The sequence below is a fragment of the Bufo bufo genome, chromosome 7 (assembly GCF_905171765.1).
Source record: "Bufo bufo chromosome 7, aBufBuf1.1, whole genome shotgun sequence".
NCBI classification, from domain to species: Eukaryota; Metazoa; Chordata; class Amphibia; order Anura; family Bufonidae; genus Bufo; species Bufo bufo.
Window position 1 is genome coordinate 212,512,159 of NC_053395.1, and position 17,938 is coordinate 212,530,096.

Here is a 17,938-nt window from a genome sequence, read left to right on the forward strand (position 1 = left end):
CCGCGGCCTTCTTGCAGCTTATCCTAGGCCAGTGACATCACATTCATCGGTCACTTGGCCTAGGCGCAGCCCAGCCCTATTCAAGTCCCCGAACGGGGCTGAGCTGTGATACCCAGCACAGCCACTATGCAAAGTATGGCGCTGTGCTTGGTAACCTGAGAAGAGGTTGCGGCACTCACAGGAGCTGCAGTGAGCGCCAAGGCTTCCACAATCAGCTGATTGGAGGGGGTCCCGGGTGTTGGATCCCCACGGATAAGATACTGATGACCTATACTGATGACTTAAGTCAGAAAATCTCTTTAAGGACCAGTAACATTTCCCCTCTCTGTGTTTCAGCACTCATAACTTATTTTATTTTTTATTCAATTTAGTATATGAGACCTTGAATTTTCCGTGACGAGTTGTGTGTTTTTTTAACCATTTTTGGGTGTATTAAATTACTTCTATTATTTTACTTTTAGGGGGAAGATAAAAAAACACCAATTTTAAAGGGGTTGTGCAGTGGGTCGATATTGATGATCTTTCCTCAGTATTAGGCTGCATGCACACGACCATATGTGTTTTGAGGTCCGTTTTTTTTTTTTTTTGCGGAACCATTGTAACAATGCCTAAAACGGACAAGAATAGGACATGTTCTATTTTTTTTGTGGGGCGACGGAACGGGCATACTGATGCGGACAGCACCCGGTGTGCTGTCCGCATTTTTTGCGGACCCATTGAAATGAATAGGTCTGCATCCTATCCGCCAAAAAAACATAACGGACATGGAAACAAACAACGTTCGTCTGCATGTAGCTTTAAGCTACATGCACACGACCGTATGTGTTTTGCAGTCCGCAAAAAAAAAACAACGGATGACATCCGTTTTTTTTTTGCGGATCCATTGTAACAGTGCCTAAAACAGACAAGATTAGGACATGTTCTATTTTTTTGGCAGGGCTACGGAACGGACAAACTGATGTGGACAGCACCCGGTGTGCTGTCCGCATTTTTTGCGGACCCATTGAAATGAATGGGTCCGCATCCTATCCGCAAAAAAAAAAGGGAATGGAAACGGAAACAAACAACGTTCGTGTGCATGTAGCCTAAGTCATCAATATCAGATCAGCGCAGGTCCAATACTCGGCACCTCCACCGATCAGCTGTTTGAAGAGAGTGCTGCTTCAGCATGATTACAAGTGCTCGTTCCATTTACTTGAACCTTTTGTTGTCTGGTTTTCAGGATTACCCAGCAAAATTAGGACTGTTATCGGGAATTTAAGCCCAAACCTTCTGGTATGAAGACAAGGCTAAATGAGCACTAAGTCATCTTTTCCTGGGTGTTAGGCCTATTTCACACGGGCGTGTCCGGATTAAGGTCCAGATGCGTCCCGATGCATTGCGGCAAACCCACGCGAGTAGGAGCGCAATTGCAGTCAGTTTTCGACTGTGATTGCGTTCCGATGTTCAGTTTTTATCGCACGGGTGCAATGTGTTTTGCACGTGCGTGATAAAAAACCGACTGTGGTACCCAGACCCGAACTTCTTCATAGAAGTTCAGGTTTGGGTTAGTTTTAGTGTAGATTGTATTATTTCCCCTTATAACATGGTTATAAGGGAAAATCATAGCATTCTGAATACAGAATGTATAGTACAATAGGGCTGGAGGGGTTAAAAAAAATAAAAATAATTTTAACTCACCTTAATCCACTTGTTCGCGCAGCCGGCATCTCTTCTGTCTTCATCTGTGAGGAATAGGACCTTTGATGACGTCACTGCGTTCATCACATGGTCCATCACATGATCCATCACCATGGTGATGTATCATGTGATGAGCGTAGTGACTTCATCAAAGATCCTATTGCTCACAGATAAAGACAGAAGAGATGCCGGCTGCGCGAACAAGTGGATTAAGGTGAGTTAAAAATATATATTTTTTTTTTTAACCCCTCCAGCGCTATTGTACTAAGCATTCTGTATTCAGAATGCTATTATTTTCCCTTACAACCATGTTATAAGGGGAAATAATAATGATCGGGTCCCCATCCCGATCGTCACCTAGCAACCGTGCGTGAAAATCGCACCGCATCCGCACTTGTTTGCGGATGCTTGCGATTTTCACGCGACCCCATTCATTTCTATGGGGCCTGCGTTACGTGAAAAACGCACAAAGAGGAGCATGCTGCAATTTTCACGCAACGCACAAGTGATGCGTGAAAATCACCGCTCGTGTGCACAGCCCCATAGAAATGAATGGGTCAGGATTCAGTGCAGGTGCAATGAGTTCACGTCACGCATCGCATCCGCGCGGAATACTCGCCGTGTAAAAAGGGGCCTTAGAGTGGTGTTTCTGTCAAGCAGCACCACCAAGGAGCTCTACTACAATCTCTGCTATTCCTGCACTCCATGTACATTTCTGTAATGCTGCAATACATGGGCATGACTAATCCTGCAGGATAGAGGATGCTCTTTTCAGCAGCTCAGAGCTGATTAGCTCTAATCTATAGATTGTTTTCCCATCTAGCAGGCCCAATTTAAAAGAGTTCTCTGGGAATACTCCTTTATCATCAAATGCTCACAGCCTGCTTTCGTAAACAGAAAATCATGCTTACCTGCTCCCCACTGTGTCTATGTTCCGATCCCCGACTTATTTTCTTCTGGTGTTGCATGGACATGGTCACATGCTCTTCTGCAGCCAATTACTGGCTTCAGCGGTGACGTGCTGCTTCTGGCCATTTCACTGCTGAAGCAATTCATTTCGGGGACCGGAACATGGACACAGCAGAGGACCGGAACGACAGGGAACAGGTAAGAAAGATCTTGTGTTTACAGAAATTGTATCTGTTTCATTCATCAGATGACTGGAACCAATTTATAAAAATTGTTTATAAAAATGAAAATAAATAAATAAATAAAAATCTACTGTGTGTAAGCACTTTTAGGATTCTTCATACCGCATTTCATTAAAAATCTGGGTAAAATAGTTGGAAAACATAGTCAATTAGGTCCATCTGGCACTCTTGGTGTCCATCATGTGACAGATCTGGCGCAGCAGTTATTTGGTTTTTCTGTCCTTACTATGACAGAACATAATATACACTCAGCCTTAAAAAGGGTAATTCCATTGCTTACTTTTGCCCTGCAAAACAGATTACCCTTTTATACGGTAGGCTTACCATGATGGATATTCGCGTTTCCTCCTAACAATTAGTCGGTGCCATACCCAAAACTTCCAAATATATTTCCTAACTGGAAATCAAATCAAATCTGCACCTGAATGTGAAGACTGTATTTAGAGAATTTCCTATGCACAGTTCCTGGCATCCATTAAGGTAATATGAAGCTAGACTGGCACACTTTCTATGTACTGCACATAATGCTGCGCGAGCACTGTCACAACGAGCCTTTGTTCTGCCATCTGGCAGGTGACAACTCGCTGAAACTTCATGACTCAACTTAAATTAAACTGAATAGTATCTTCATGGGATAAATGTATAACTGCCTAATAATAAAAATTATGTGAATGGCTCTCTCTCGGTGATGACATATAAAGAATTGAGATCTACACAAATTTGAACTTAAGGTACCATCACATGTCTGTTCCAAAAATAAAATAATGAATTCAAGGAAGGATTTTTTTTTGTGCTACCTGGAAAGAGTCTTTCTGAAAATAACATAACACATAGTTTTGAATCCATTGTAATCAATGGCAATAGCGACTTTCCTTTGTGTCCTGCTGTTTGCATCCTTCAGGTACCAACTTAAATAGTGTGATTATATACCAGCCTGCTGTGTTATTTTAGGTTTGCAACCTACTTCTTAGCGCTGTAGCTAAATAAACTGCTCAAGGCAGAGTAGCTTTCTGATGTCCTTCTGACATCTAGCATCCAAGGTAAATGACCCAATAGCCTGTAAGCTACTCCCCTGGGGATCCTGAGTTACATCCTATATTATGCTCCAGAGCTGCACTCACTATTCTGCTGGTGGAGTCACTGTGTACATACATTACATTACTTATCCTGTACTGATCCTGAGTTACATCCTGTATTATACTCCAGAGCTGCACTCACTATTCTGCTGGTGCAGTCACTGTGTACATACATTACTTATCCTGTACTGATCCTGAGTTACATCCTGTATAATACTCCACAGCTGCACTCACTAGTCTGCTGGTGGAGTCACTGTGTACATATATTACATTACTTATCCTGTACTGATCCTGAGTTACATCCTGTATTATACTCCAGTGCTGCACTCACTATTCTGCTGGTGCAGTCACTGTGTACATACATTACATTACTTATCCTGTACTGATCCTGAGTTACATCCTGTATTATACTCCAGAGCTGCACTCACTATTCTGCTGGTGCAGTCACTGTGTACATACATTACTTATCCTGTACTGATCCGGAGTTACATCCTGTATTATACTCCAGAGCTGCACTCACTATTCTGCTGGTGCAGTCACTGTGTACATACATTACTTATCCTATACTGATCCTGAGTTACATCCTGTATTATACTCCAGAGCTGTATTCATTATTCTGCTGTTAGAGTTACTGTGTACATACATTACATTACTTATCTTGTACTGATACTGAGTTATATCCTGTATTATACTCCAGAGCTGCACTCACTATTCTGCTGTTAGAGTTACTGTGTACATACATTGTTTATCTTGTACTGATCCTGAGTTATATTATGTATTATGCTCCAGAGCTGCACTTACTATTCTGCTGGTAGAGTCACAGTGTACATACATTACATTACTTATCCTGTACTGATCCTGAGTTACATCCTGTATTATACTCCAGAGCTGCACTCACTATTCTGCTGGTGGAGTCACTGTGTACATACATTGCATTACTTATCCTGTACTGATCCTGAGTTACATCCTGTATTATACTCCAGAGCTGCACTTACTATTCTGCTGGTGGAGTCACTGTGTACATACATGAAATACTAAAAGTAACAACAAAAAGAAGGCCACTCATGAATAATTGCACTTCCAACATGTACAAAAATATTATATTTTTTTAGTAGCTGTGGGGATTCGCCCTGGTAGACAGGACAAGCGAATGCAATATAGAAGCAAAGACCAGTTTGTAACTCAAAATCTTCAGTTTTTTATTCACACATATGGCAACAAAACAGTGCGACAGTCCATTTGCAGTTTTGTTGTTCGTTCACACCTAGACAGTTCATACAGAAAAACAGTCACCTGTTATCAAGTGGAAGAAGTAAATGAAGGTCTTCTAAATTCTGGAATTTACATTGTAGTAGATCCTCTGCCCCTTCCATAACCGTTAGGACCTGCTGCCACTGCTGATACATGGAGCGCATGGTGCCCAGCTCTACAAGAGACCCACTTTATTGGTTCCAAAGTGGCTTTTAGCCTGGTCTCAGAATCTTTGCATCTGCTCTGTTTGGTTGATGCACTTTAAAAAGTCCTTCACATTTTCTTTTCTCAATAAGAATATTTTAATATAAAGAAAATTGTGTATTCTTATTTATCTGCTGCATTTTATGAATCTTGAAATGTCAGGCCTCCTACAAGAGTGAACCTAATGAATGTGACATTTCTCTTAGTTTCCAAATCTGTTTGTATCTTGTAAATTATGACAATTATCATCCATCATATTTAATAGACTAGCCTTCCATAAACCCAATAGAGAAAGCAAACTTTAGATAATTCTTTTTACTTAAACTTTTTGAAGCTAAGCCGACAGCAAGAATTCAGTTCTTCTGCAGCGCCACTACAGGACTAATGAAGCATTACAGTGGGTTGCACTCCATTTTTTGAACTCATGGTTTGGGTTGACGGGGCTAGGCAAGACGATTGTGCAGAGATCTGACAAAGGATTGGTGAAGTACTGGGGTTCTGTCTCCCAGCCCTCTTCAAGGGAGTGGGATCTATACCTTCAACAAATTAAAATTTATGAGGATATTGAAAGGAAGCGGAGAGTAGCACGCAGAGCCACGTAGATATCTCTAACGTATTTATTGTATGTTGTATTGGAATGAACTGAGGGGAACGACAGCCAATGGGGGGGGGGGGGGGGTTATAAGGATATTTATGATTGTTATATTATATACACTGATCTGTTCTAAATTGGTCTATGTACTAATTTTATGACTTTCCAAAATAAAAATAAAACAAATAAAAAAAAAAAGAAGAGATCTGACAAAGGAGAGGCAGGGTCTGGCCCAACCTCGGTGCAACAAACTTTTAATTTGCATGTGGATTAAAAGTCCCTTTTCTCCAAAATGAGGCAAAGGATCGCCAAGTTTAAGGTGCCTGGTTTATCAGTGAATTTCCTGGTACAAGCTCCCTTTAACAGAGGCTTGAAGTGGTGCATTGATTGGCATATCTTGGCATGCTCAGACAATTTCAGTTATTTCAGGTCAAGAATTCAGCTGAGCATCACACAACCTGTAATATATTCATATTAAATGGTGGCTTTAATTGCACTTAGAGAAATCCTTGCAGCAATATGACTTTTTATGAATTTTCTAGATTTCCCCAAATCTCCCTGCTGCATTATAAACAGTGAAGGGAAAGCGGTATTCATGCGCGGTGGGATTTCAAAGCTTCTTAAGTAATTCCTAAAATCAATATCCCAAACCCTAATTTACAAACAAGGCAGATTAATATTGCCTATACTTCAAAGTATTTTTCTTACACATGGGTCTAAATTAATTGGTTAGTAAAGCCTTAAACATTACTTATGCAAATGGTCTGAATGGATTTACATGTAAATTGAGCTCACTTCTTGAACGTCTTGGCTCTTTTTTTCTATCCTGGTGTGACTTAAGAATGACCTGTTGCCTACACATGATACCGGGATTATAGGATAAGAAAGAACCGCTGTGTTGTCCATAATATTCATCTGGCACAAATATGACGAGCATCTAAAGCAAATATTTGCAAGGTCTTAAACTGACCCACATATTTATCCTTGAAAGCCTAATTTAATAATATTTACAGAGGGGGTAATTTGCTATTCTTAAATACTTGTATTTCGGGTGACTTCGCCCCACTCATGCCAGGTCTAAAATTGTGCCTGTTTTTGGGCATTGAAAATGGTCTAAATGTAAAACAGCTCGGGAGAGGATCATTCAGGGTACCCAGGCTCGGACACAAAAGTGGTCCTTAAGACATTGCCGACTGGGACCTGCTCTTATCTCCATAACGGGACCCCAAAGTGAACAGAAAGAAGCCACTCCTATGTGGCCATCTTCCTTTTCCAGCTATGGGAGCTCTGAAAATAGCTAAGAGCTGACTCAGGCAATTTTTGGCAGTCCAATAGCTGTGAATGTAGAGGTGGCCAAGCATACCCAGCTGACCTCTGCTCACTTTGGGGGTCCTGTTCTGGAGATAATAGCAGGTCCCAGAGGGGGGGACCTGCACCTATCTAACATTCATGGCATATTCCAGATGGGCCGGAATTTTTTCTTTAGCTGGTTAAGAGTAGATTCTAAACAAAATGAATTTGACGCAATTTTGGTAAAATTAAAGATGGATTAAAATAAGACAAGAATTGCAATGGATTAAGCAAGTTCTTACAAGATGTTTCTTTTCTTGCAGGTAATTGTTAGATCGGGACCTGGCACATTCCTAAGTATGGCCATTTATGATAACTATATATTCTGGTCAGATTGGGTAAGAAGAGCAATTTTACGCTCCAACAAATACACCGGAGGGGAGACAAAGGTTCTGCGAGCAGATATCCCTCATCAACCTATGGGCATCATAGCAGTGGCCAATGACACCAACAGCTGTAAGTGGAAATATAAAATATTGAGACATTGGTTTTTCTACAGATGTGCACTGTAAAAAATATAAAATAAAACATATTAACTATGGTCAATAACTATACTTTAAAGTCCTACCACTAGGTGGTGCTTTACAGTATTGTACAGGATTGAAAATGCTTTGTGATTGTATTGACTCTTAACAGCACACCTTGTGGTTTGGCATGGTATTGCAAGCTAAATCTGTTACAGCAGCAAAAGCTTCAGTCTGGCTTCTAAACTATGCATGATGAAAATATGCTTTAAATCTCATTCCCATTTTTTTAAAATAGTTACCGGAGTATTTTCAGACAGAATCATTTCCGCTTTTTGTATTATTTATTTAGTCTATAAAGCAGAGTTTCTGTCAGCCCTGAAAACCATCCTGCTAAGAAAAATGGAAGGATTTTGACAAAGCTTTTCAGATGACGCACAGAATTCAACACATTATATTGTAATATGCCCACTAGCGAATTTTACTCTTCCTTCGTTTTCCCAAATGACAGTGAGTCATATACTGAGACAGTCTGCAAAAAATTTGGGGAAATTACGATATAGTATGTTCAGCTTGGTGAAAATGAATTTAAAATCTACTCTGTGTAAGTCAACATAATGCAGAAAATTGGTCACAGAACATTTATAAGTGAGGCAAAAAGATAAAGCTTGAGAAAGCTGCACTTAAAGGGGTAATCCGACAATGGTGAGTGGTGGCTATTTGTTAGGATATGCCATCAAATACTATTTAAGCCCCTCTTACGGCATTTCCTTTGCATGGGGCAGATGCAAAAGATGGCCGGGAGGTCTGCTGTGCAGGGGATGAACCAAAGGAACCTCAGGCTCTTTGACCCTCTGATGTAAATGGGTCCTGGAGTTCTGACTTCTACAGAATCATCACTGTTATATACAATGACATTAAAAGATGGGAATGGGTGACCCTTTAAGTCATTTAAAGTGGTACTCTATCTAAATGTATGTTTAGATTAGTCTAATTAATAACACAGATAGGAAGAGGTATAATTTATGTCTTTCTAGCTTCCCTGTAGTCAAAACATTCTCGATCCTGTTTTGATTTTAATTCTTGAGTTATGCCTGACAGTCTGGTTGCTAGGGATAACATTGCCTAATCACAAGGCTTTTCTTGCTGCATATTCCTAGCAACCAGACTATCTCAGACTACTCGGGGATTCAATTCAAAGCAGAAATCCTACTGAACTACATCAGTCAAGGGATGCTTAGCAAGGCTTTACCCAGATATTCTGCTTGTACAGTGACATATGCATCAAATTGATTCCATCAAGTGATTCCGACGGGATGCATGTAATGATGAATTCTCCATCCAACTACAAGCTGAGACTTTTGCCATTTTGAATTCAATATTATATTATCAATGGATTATTCATGAATGTTTCTTGCTGTATAAAGTGATTGTCTGGTTTGGAACTTTCTTAATTAAAGTGGCTGTTAAAAAAAAATTGGGGATGGCGTAGCATAGTGTATAAACATAAAAACAGACTCACCTGGTCTGATCATCAAGATTTCTAGGATGCAACTCTGTCCCCTCTGCTTCTGGTCCCCACCTAGCTGCATGTATGATGTGCAGACCCCTGTATATCATAAATGCCGATCATTCAGTGGCCTCAGGGTGGAAAAGGTGGGGAAAGAGCTACACCTCAGGAACCTGGATAACCAGACAATCTGGGTGGATTTGTTTATAATGACACACCATGCTTAGCCATCCCCAATTTTTTTTTAAGAGTGTAGGACAACCTTTATAATGGAATGTCCCATTATATACTGGCCCAATGATCAGATGATCATTACTGGTCAACCTTTGGTGACAGGTTGTAATTGCATAGGTAATGTATCATTACATGTCAACCAGTTGAATGAATGCATGGCCCACCATGTAACCCATGAATGGGTTGGGTTCGCCAGAAAAGCTCTTACAGGGTGGCTGTTTGTTCTAGCTTAGTGAGGGGCTCATAAGGTCCATATGCCACACTGGGGCATTTGGACAGATAATTTCTTGTGAGACATCCCCTTGAAAAGGCAGGAGTTTTACGAGTTAGCTTCAGCGCAGAGTGTCTACAGAGACCTACATCGGACTCAACACATTCATGCATGAAATAGACAAGCCACAGATTTTTTATGGGTGCCATGTCATACTTACACTAAATTCTTCTATGGTGGCACTGCAGGAAAAGTGAGCACCTACTACCAAGTTCAACCACAGATTATAATTCATTGCTGGAAGTCCTAGCAGGTGAATAACCTAGATGATATTTGTGGAATTATTCAATTAAAAAAGTTATTGTCCACAATGGACACCAACGTTCCTGCTAGCATATATACAACATATTTCCCATTTGTTTTTTTCTAAGGTGACTCGTCGCCATGTTCCTACATAAATGGAGGTTGCCATGACCTTTGTCTTCTTACTGCTGACGGTCGCGTCAACTGTTCGTGCAGAGGAGACCGAGTATTATTAGATGACAACAGATGTGTGAGTAAGTAATATATTCTACACCGAGACACTGCAAAGAAAACAAGCGCTATAGCACATTAATATTGCATGGCGTATCTTTTAGGTTTACTTGCATACTGCATGTCATACAGCTGTCATTTTTTATTTTCTGTTGTACATAGTAAAAATAATGATAAAAATAAGATATGGCTTCTGGGAAGACTGGTGACGCTGATAAGTTTTGTCTTGATTTGCATTCAGAAACCGTAACATTCTGGAAACTTAAAGTCCCACTCTTCCTATAATTAGTTGTACTAAAGCAAATGGGACCTATAGTATTGGGACAAATTGTACTGTTTGGTCAACAGGTGTGATAAAAAAACTCAACAGACCTAGTTTTTGAGTCCGATGTATGCATAAGGAGTGCACCTCCCCTATCTGTGTTAGCTGGGATTAACAGCTGGCTGACCAAATGGCAATATCTTTCGTGCCATTTTGTCAAATCGAACAGAAGACCTGTCCCCATAAATGCATCCCTTTCAGAGGGTAGTATAATTTAATGACAGATCCACTTTAAAGGGGCTGTGCAAGAATGGGGGGGGGGTTTGCCACCCCCTCACAACTTGACCGGAACATTAAAGGAAGGATTACTTACCTGCTTCCCCCTGCTGAATCCACGTTCCTTCTCCTTCAGACCTGCAATGGTCACCTTGGCTCCTTCGATGTCAAAATCCGGTTTGACATCACTGTAGCCAATTACTGGCCGCGGCGGAAACTGGAACCCCTTGTGGCATGTTACCATTTTTCATGACGTAAAAGGAGCCGGTCATAGCCAGTGATTGCCTGCAGTGTTGTCAAACCGGATGTTGACATCGACTGAACCCAGCAAACCATCCCAGGCCTGAAAATGAAGGAGCGGGGAGCCAGCACCATGGAGCAGGTAAGTAATTTTTCCTATATAGGTCCTGCTAAGTACATGACTTTGCCATAACCTCCATATTCTTGCACAATCCCTTTAAGGTTATGGCTTCATGGTAACTTATAGGTTATGGGGTAAGATGACAAGTAAAACAGTGGCTATGTGTAATGCAGCAGATGTGGACCCATTGTAACTACTGAATGGATTTGGTTTGGGGCTATTCTTGAGGGTATTGTTAAGGTGGACCCCTAATTTTTAACATTTTACCCCAAAGCGGGGATCTGGACTTTGCTGCAGGGGCGAGTAAGCCACTATCTCTACTAGTAGTCTCTGTTCAGAGGCTTCTAACCCAGGTGGGTCAAGAGACAGCTGTGATTGAAACTAAGGGGACAGGCAAAAGCATGGTTAGTGAACAAGCCAAGGTAAGAACAGGCAGGGTTTGTGCAGTATGGTAGTCAGTCGGTAGATCAGGGAGGGGAACACAGAGTCAATATGACAACCGGGCAGGGGTCAGGACAGGAAGCACACTGCTAATGGTAAACAGGCAGAGGTTGGACACAGGAGTAGTTCAATGTTTCAGGATTAGGACAAGCTAGGAACCTAAAGCTCAGACACCTTGTCATAGTGGCAGGTGACAAATACCCAAAGAAACACTGCTATTGGGTGGGGACATATTAAGCCTTGTGGGCCATAACCCTTTAAAGCCAGGGACAGCATTCATGTTGCAAGGGAACAAGCAGCAGGAAGGAAGCTAGCTAACAGAAACCAACACTGAGCATCAAGAAGGGTACATACTCCAGCAGCCATGCCCGCTGGGCAGAAGAGATGCTGAAGGGCATGAACAGCATGAACAATTTCAGTGCTTCGTTATGGGAGAAACAAACACAATAATGGCAAGAATTCCAACACGTTCAGAAGTTTTGAGATTGTCAAAAGTCTCCTGCAACTTTCCCCCCTAAATTTAAATATTAAGGTAAAGCAGTGCTCACAGTAACTTGCAGTTTTACTATGGCTGCTGTGTTACCAGTTGCTACCATGGAGCCTTATGATTAATTGTTTAACTGATCTGGAGTCTCAACTATTAGAAAGTTTTTCCTGTTATACAGTATATTAGAATTACTTAAAGGGATGGTCCACTTTTACAATCATTTATTATTCTAATCCATCTAAAATAAAGTCACTTCACAAATGATCTTCAATATGATTTTTATTATTTACTCTTCATTTTATAAATGTTGACCCATTATTTTGTTTTTTATCCTTTCAGCCAGAAATTCATCTTGCAACATGTTTTCTGAGTTTGAATGTGGGAATGGTGAATGCATTGAGTATGAACTGACCTGTGATGGCATTGCACACTGTAAAGACAGATCAGATGAGAAGCATTCGTATTGTGGTGAGTTTCAAGTACATTAAAGCATTTCTGCATTAGATATGATAACTTCAGAATGAATATAAGTGAATATATAGTTTAACTATAATATCTTATTTTTATTATCTACAGTTTTATTACATTTCTAAAAAAGATGTTGACCTATAAATGTTGATTAAGAAAAAAAATTCTGGCCTTTTGGTACCACTGTGGCCATATAGACACATGCCATAATGATGCTATTATGGATGCAAATCTCCTTCAACTACAGTCTATAGCTAAGACAGTTACAGGGAGAGATGCAGCAGTATGGGCACACCAACTGAGCTATGATAGAGAGCTGCAGTAGAAAGCACATGCCCCCTAACCTGCAGCAGTATGGGCACACCTCCTGAGCTATGATAGAGAGCTGCAGTAGAAAGCACATGCCCCCTAACCTGCAGCAGTATGGGCACACCTCCTGAGCTATGATAGAGAGCTGCAGTAGAAAGCACATGCCCCCTAACCTGCAGCAGTATGGGCACACCTCCTGAGCTATGATAGGAAGAGAGCTGCATTAGAAAGTGCACATCCCCTGACCAGGAGCAGAATGGACATGCCCCTGAGCTGCCAGCTTGAAATAAATCTCGCATAGTAATTGAAGCAAAAAATGTGGAAATCTCTGGATCCATGTGAGGTATGGGGCTGATTTCCATGTGCTATATAATGTCTCATTCTCAGCGTTTTACAGTAATTATTGGATAACTCCTTTAAATAGATTAGGAAACCATCATGGTATCCAAAAATACTGAAAAAAAGTGTCAAAATATATATATATATATATCAGATATGGAGACCACTTAGACCAGGGATATCCAATCTGTGGCCTTGCAGTTGTTGCAAAATTACAACTCTCAGCATGTCCTGATAGCTGTAGGCTGTCCAAGCATGATGGAAATTGTAGTTTTGCAACAGCTGGAGGGCCACAGGCTGGGTATCGCTGGCTTAGATCCGTCTAACAGCCATTACCACGAAGCGTGAGAATTTTCGGCTTTGTGGTGAATCAAATTTTTCCTAAACTTCGGATTCTATTTATATATATATATATATATATATATATCAAAGAAAAATGGCGGCACTGGCTTAGGAGGAAAAAGTCGGGTGCACGTTTCGGGGGAATGGAATTCTTACCCTAACCAATGGATCCAGAAAAAGAGCGGCACTTCGGTAAGATAAGAATAAGGGATTCCTTTATTCACCCATACAGTGCAACGTTTCGGCTCCAAAAAATGAGCCTTTTTCAAACTGCTTGAAAAAGGCTAATTTTTTGGAGTCGAAACGTTGCACTGTATGGGTGAATAAAGAAATCACTTATTCTTATCTTACCGGAGTGCCGCTCTTTTTCTGGATCTATATATATACATTCTAAATATAAAAAAAAAAAAATCTGAAAATTCTAAATATAAATATATATATATATATATATATATATATATATATTTAGAATCTTCAGATCTTCATATAAACATATAAATAATTGATAATGTTAAAATGTGGTAGAAATTACATTGTAAAAATTGCTTCAAGTGGCATTTCTTTCTTTTTTTCTCAGTTTATATTTAGATAATTGTATTATATAGACAAGATTAGTTACACTATATATTCATATATATACTTTTATATATCTGCCCTTGGCAAAACTGGAATGAAAAATGAAAAATGTGCTGTTTATTTTTAGACATAATAGCTATCCCGAGTGTCTAACTGCCCTCACAAAGCCTGGCATACTTAAGAGTAATTTACACGATATACATGTTACATGAAGTGATTATGTATTCAGTTAGTTAAGAAAATGTAATAACTTTATGTAATACTATATATTCCTCTTTTATGTTTGAAGTATGAGGGAAAAAAAAGCTAATAAAATAGTGCTGTTCATCTTCAGGTTGTCTTTGCCATGGAGAATTTGTAAATGTAGAGTATGTAGAAGTGAGATAAGATCAGCACCTTTCTCTAATGGAGACCCCCTGGCTATTTGCAAATAGACAGTTCTTCCTTGTGACTGCAGGGGAAAAAAATTACCATTGGCAAGTGCAAAAGTTCACGACCCCTTAAAGAAAGGATTTTCCTTGTTCTTTTTGCTTGAAAAGTTTGTATAGCCAAAAGCTACAAACTGTAATTTATTTCAGAGGGCAATGTAATATGAAATTGTTCGAAGATTGGGCTGACATAGCAAAATATCCAACAGCAGCAATTTTTTCTCTTACTGTTCGTCACTTTTATCATGCTGTAGAATATTTTTTAACAAATATTTTGACCTTTTTATTTACAAATCATATTACAGATAAACAATTCCATATAACTGTTCAAGTGTAGTTTATTTGTCCATCCCACCCCCACTCTGTCTTGGCTCTCATGCCTTCTCGCCCACATCTGTAAATAACTCTATCCATGAATCTATGAAAAATAGGGCATCAGGTGATGTCTATCTTCTTCCATAATCACCTTCTCGATAAATAAGCCCCTGCATTTATCGGCCATTTTGTTCGCTTTCTGCCTTCAGATTTTCTAAATGCATGAGTTTCTTCAGAAATCTGGTGGTTGGCCATAGATCCAGTCTTTCAATATGGACCTCTTACCCTCCAATGGTCCTTTATGGACTACAGTCTGAGAAAGCTCTGATGTTGGAATCACTGCTGATGCCTCATGAAAGAGATACAAGCATCTTGTTTTCTACCTGTTATTTGATGCAAGGGGAATAATACATTTTACCCCAAAATCTTAACCATATGCATGTTAATATAATTTCTGCTGAAAGTCTTTCTTTTTATAGACTCTTTCATAAACTTAAAATATCATTAATGAATATTAATAAACTAGAATAAATTCTAGAGACTTTAGCATTGTTAGGGCAAAAATACAAAAAATAAAATAAAAAATAAAACAAATTAAAACATTGACTAATTCCCATAATCCCATAATGAATAGTTTACTGTTTTCCATACTGGTTCTCTCATGCTTGCTAAGAAATGGAAAAATATAATATGGAATGTAAATATATAAGCCATCAGAAACCTTTAAGAGATTTTTTGGTTTCCATTTTCCTCTTTCATTTAATCTAATGTGTGTCCATCTTTTACTTTGTAATGCATTATAATTGCCAAAATGCATACGATCCCCTGATCTGGAATGCATCCATATGACCCCGTCAGCGATGAACACGGCATTTGAGGGGTTCAATGATGGGGACGGATCAATAGCCATTCCCCGTCATTGCGCCTGCAACTTACAAAGAAATTAGCTTTTCTTTGTGAAATTTGATGAAGAAGCCGAATCGAATTTTTGTAAACTTTGCTCAACACTACCTGTCTGCATCAAAAGTGTCTGAGCAAAAGTGCTGATGCCTCATGAAAGAGATACAAGCATCTTGTTTTCTACCTGTTATTTGATGCAAGGGGAATAATACATTTTACCCCAAAATCTTAACCATATGCATGTTAATATAATTTCTGCTGAAAGTCTTTCTTTTTATAGACTCTTTCATAAACTTAAAATATCATTAATGAATATTAATAAACTAGAATAAATTCTAGAGACTTTAGCATTGTTAGGGCAAAAATACAAAAAATAAAATAAAAAATAAAACAAATTAAAACATTGACTAATTCCCATAATCCCATAATGAATAGTTTACTGTTTTCCATACTGGTTCTCTCATGCTTGCTAAGAAATGGAAAAATATAATATGGAATGTAAATATATAAGCCATCAGAAACCTTTAAGAGATTTTTTGGTTTCCATTTTCCTCTTTCATTTAATCTAATGTGTGTCCATCTTTTACTTTGTAATGCATTATAATTGCCAAAATGCATACGATCCCCTGATCTGGAATGCATCCATATGACCCCGTCAGCGATGAACACGGCATTTGAGGGGTTCAATGATGGGGACGGATCAATAGCCATTCCCCGTCATTGCGCCTGCAACTTACAAAGAAATTAGCTTTTCTTTGTGAAATTTGATGAAGAAGCCGAATCGAATTTTTGTAAACTTTGCTCAACACTACCTGTCTGCATCAAAAGTGTCTGAGCATGTGGTGAAAACATGCTGCTTTGTTACTGAGGATGCAGAAGATAATAGGGCCCTGCTGTCTCCCTGACAGTGCTGCCTAGCTGAGCGTTCACATTACAGAACAGCGAGGATCCCAGAAGACCAAGTTAAAGGTGAATGGATCTGAAGATGTTACAGAAAGAGCTGAAAGGGGCATGTAACTGCATTCCCGATCAAGAGCATGCATATGGCTAATTAGGAAGATAGTTAAGCTTTATATTAAATAAAAGAAGTGGAAACTGAATAGTGGCTCAGTGGTTAGTTCTTCTTCCCCAAAGCTCTGGGTTCAAATTCAAACTAGTACTTCATTTAAATGTAGTTTATATGTTCTCCCTGTATATGCATAGGTTTCCACCAAAACATACCTATAGGTCTGTGATGGCTAACTTCCAGAACTTCAGCTTTGGAAAAACCACAACTCCCAAGATGCACAATTGCTTTGCTGTTCTCAGAACTCGTAGAAATAAATGGAGCATGCTAAGAGTCGTAGTTTCCCCACAGCTGGAGTGCCGGAGGTTAGCCATCACAGCTTTAGGTTAATTTGGCATTTTTGTTGTAAGCCAAAATGGGGTCAGGGGCAGATGAGAGTGATGGCAATCTCTGTACAGCCCTGTGGAATATGCAAAAGACTATGCAAATAGTCTTGATGAAAAATATCCTACATTTTTATGGACACATTCATTATGCCGATATTTCTCAGTGGTTGCACACTACAAACAAATCCTTTGTAGTATGATCTTGCAGCCCTGTGTTACTCCTTTTCCTCTGCCCCTTCTTTGACTGTCTCTAGGTTAGTAAGGAGAGAGGACAGAAGTAACACAAGACTTTAATATAAGACTATACATAGGATTTCTTTGTAGTCTGTTACCATGGAGATGCCTACGTTATGTCTACATAGGAGCTATAAACATTAAACAGTAATATGTTTTTAAACCAACCCTGTTTATTTTTTATTTTTTGTATTTGATGTGCATTGGCGTAGTTAGGTGGTTTTAGAAGTAAACATACTCCATGATCTAATGATTGAGACTCTGTCTATGCTTAGGTGAAGTTAAGAGTTTTCTACTGTAAATTTGAGAGTTCTCTTACGATATATTCTTATAATGTGTCCTGAGTCTTTTCATTTACATTTTGATTTTCAATTTGAAGCATAAATCCTTATAAACACCCTTTATTAAACTCTGACGTAAGAGGGTAAATGCCATAGAGGCAGACCTGCAGCTGCTATAGAGCCCTGGTATAGAAGATTCAAGCTTTGGTAGAGCCTATGAATTTTGATACTTGGTGACAGAAGCATGTTCAGGACTCCCTCTACAAATAA

At 39.4% G+C, this 17,938-nt stretch overlaps 1 protein-coding gene across 1 annotated transcript in view; it reads left to right on the forward strand.

Annotated features, from left to right (window-relative positions):
* Positions 1 to 17,938, forward strand: part of LRP1B (LDL receptor related protein 1B) — a 1,344,280-nt gene that overhangs the window by 1,058,307 nt on the left and 268,035 nt on the right. Inside the window, exons 45-47 of the mRNA XM_040441523.1 lie at positions 7,568 to 7,760; positions 10,155 to 10,280; positions 12,424 to 12,552. Of these exons, the coding sequence (XP_040297457.1) occupies positions 7,568 to 7,760; positions 10,155 to 10,280; positions 12,424 to 12,552 (448 nt within the window). The remainder of the gene's footprint in view (positions 1 to 7,567; positions 7,761 to 10,154; positions 10,281 to 12,423; positions 12,553 to 17,938) is intronic.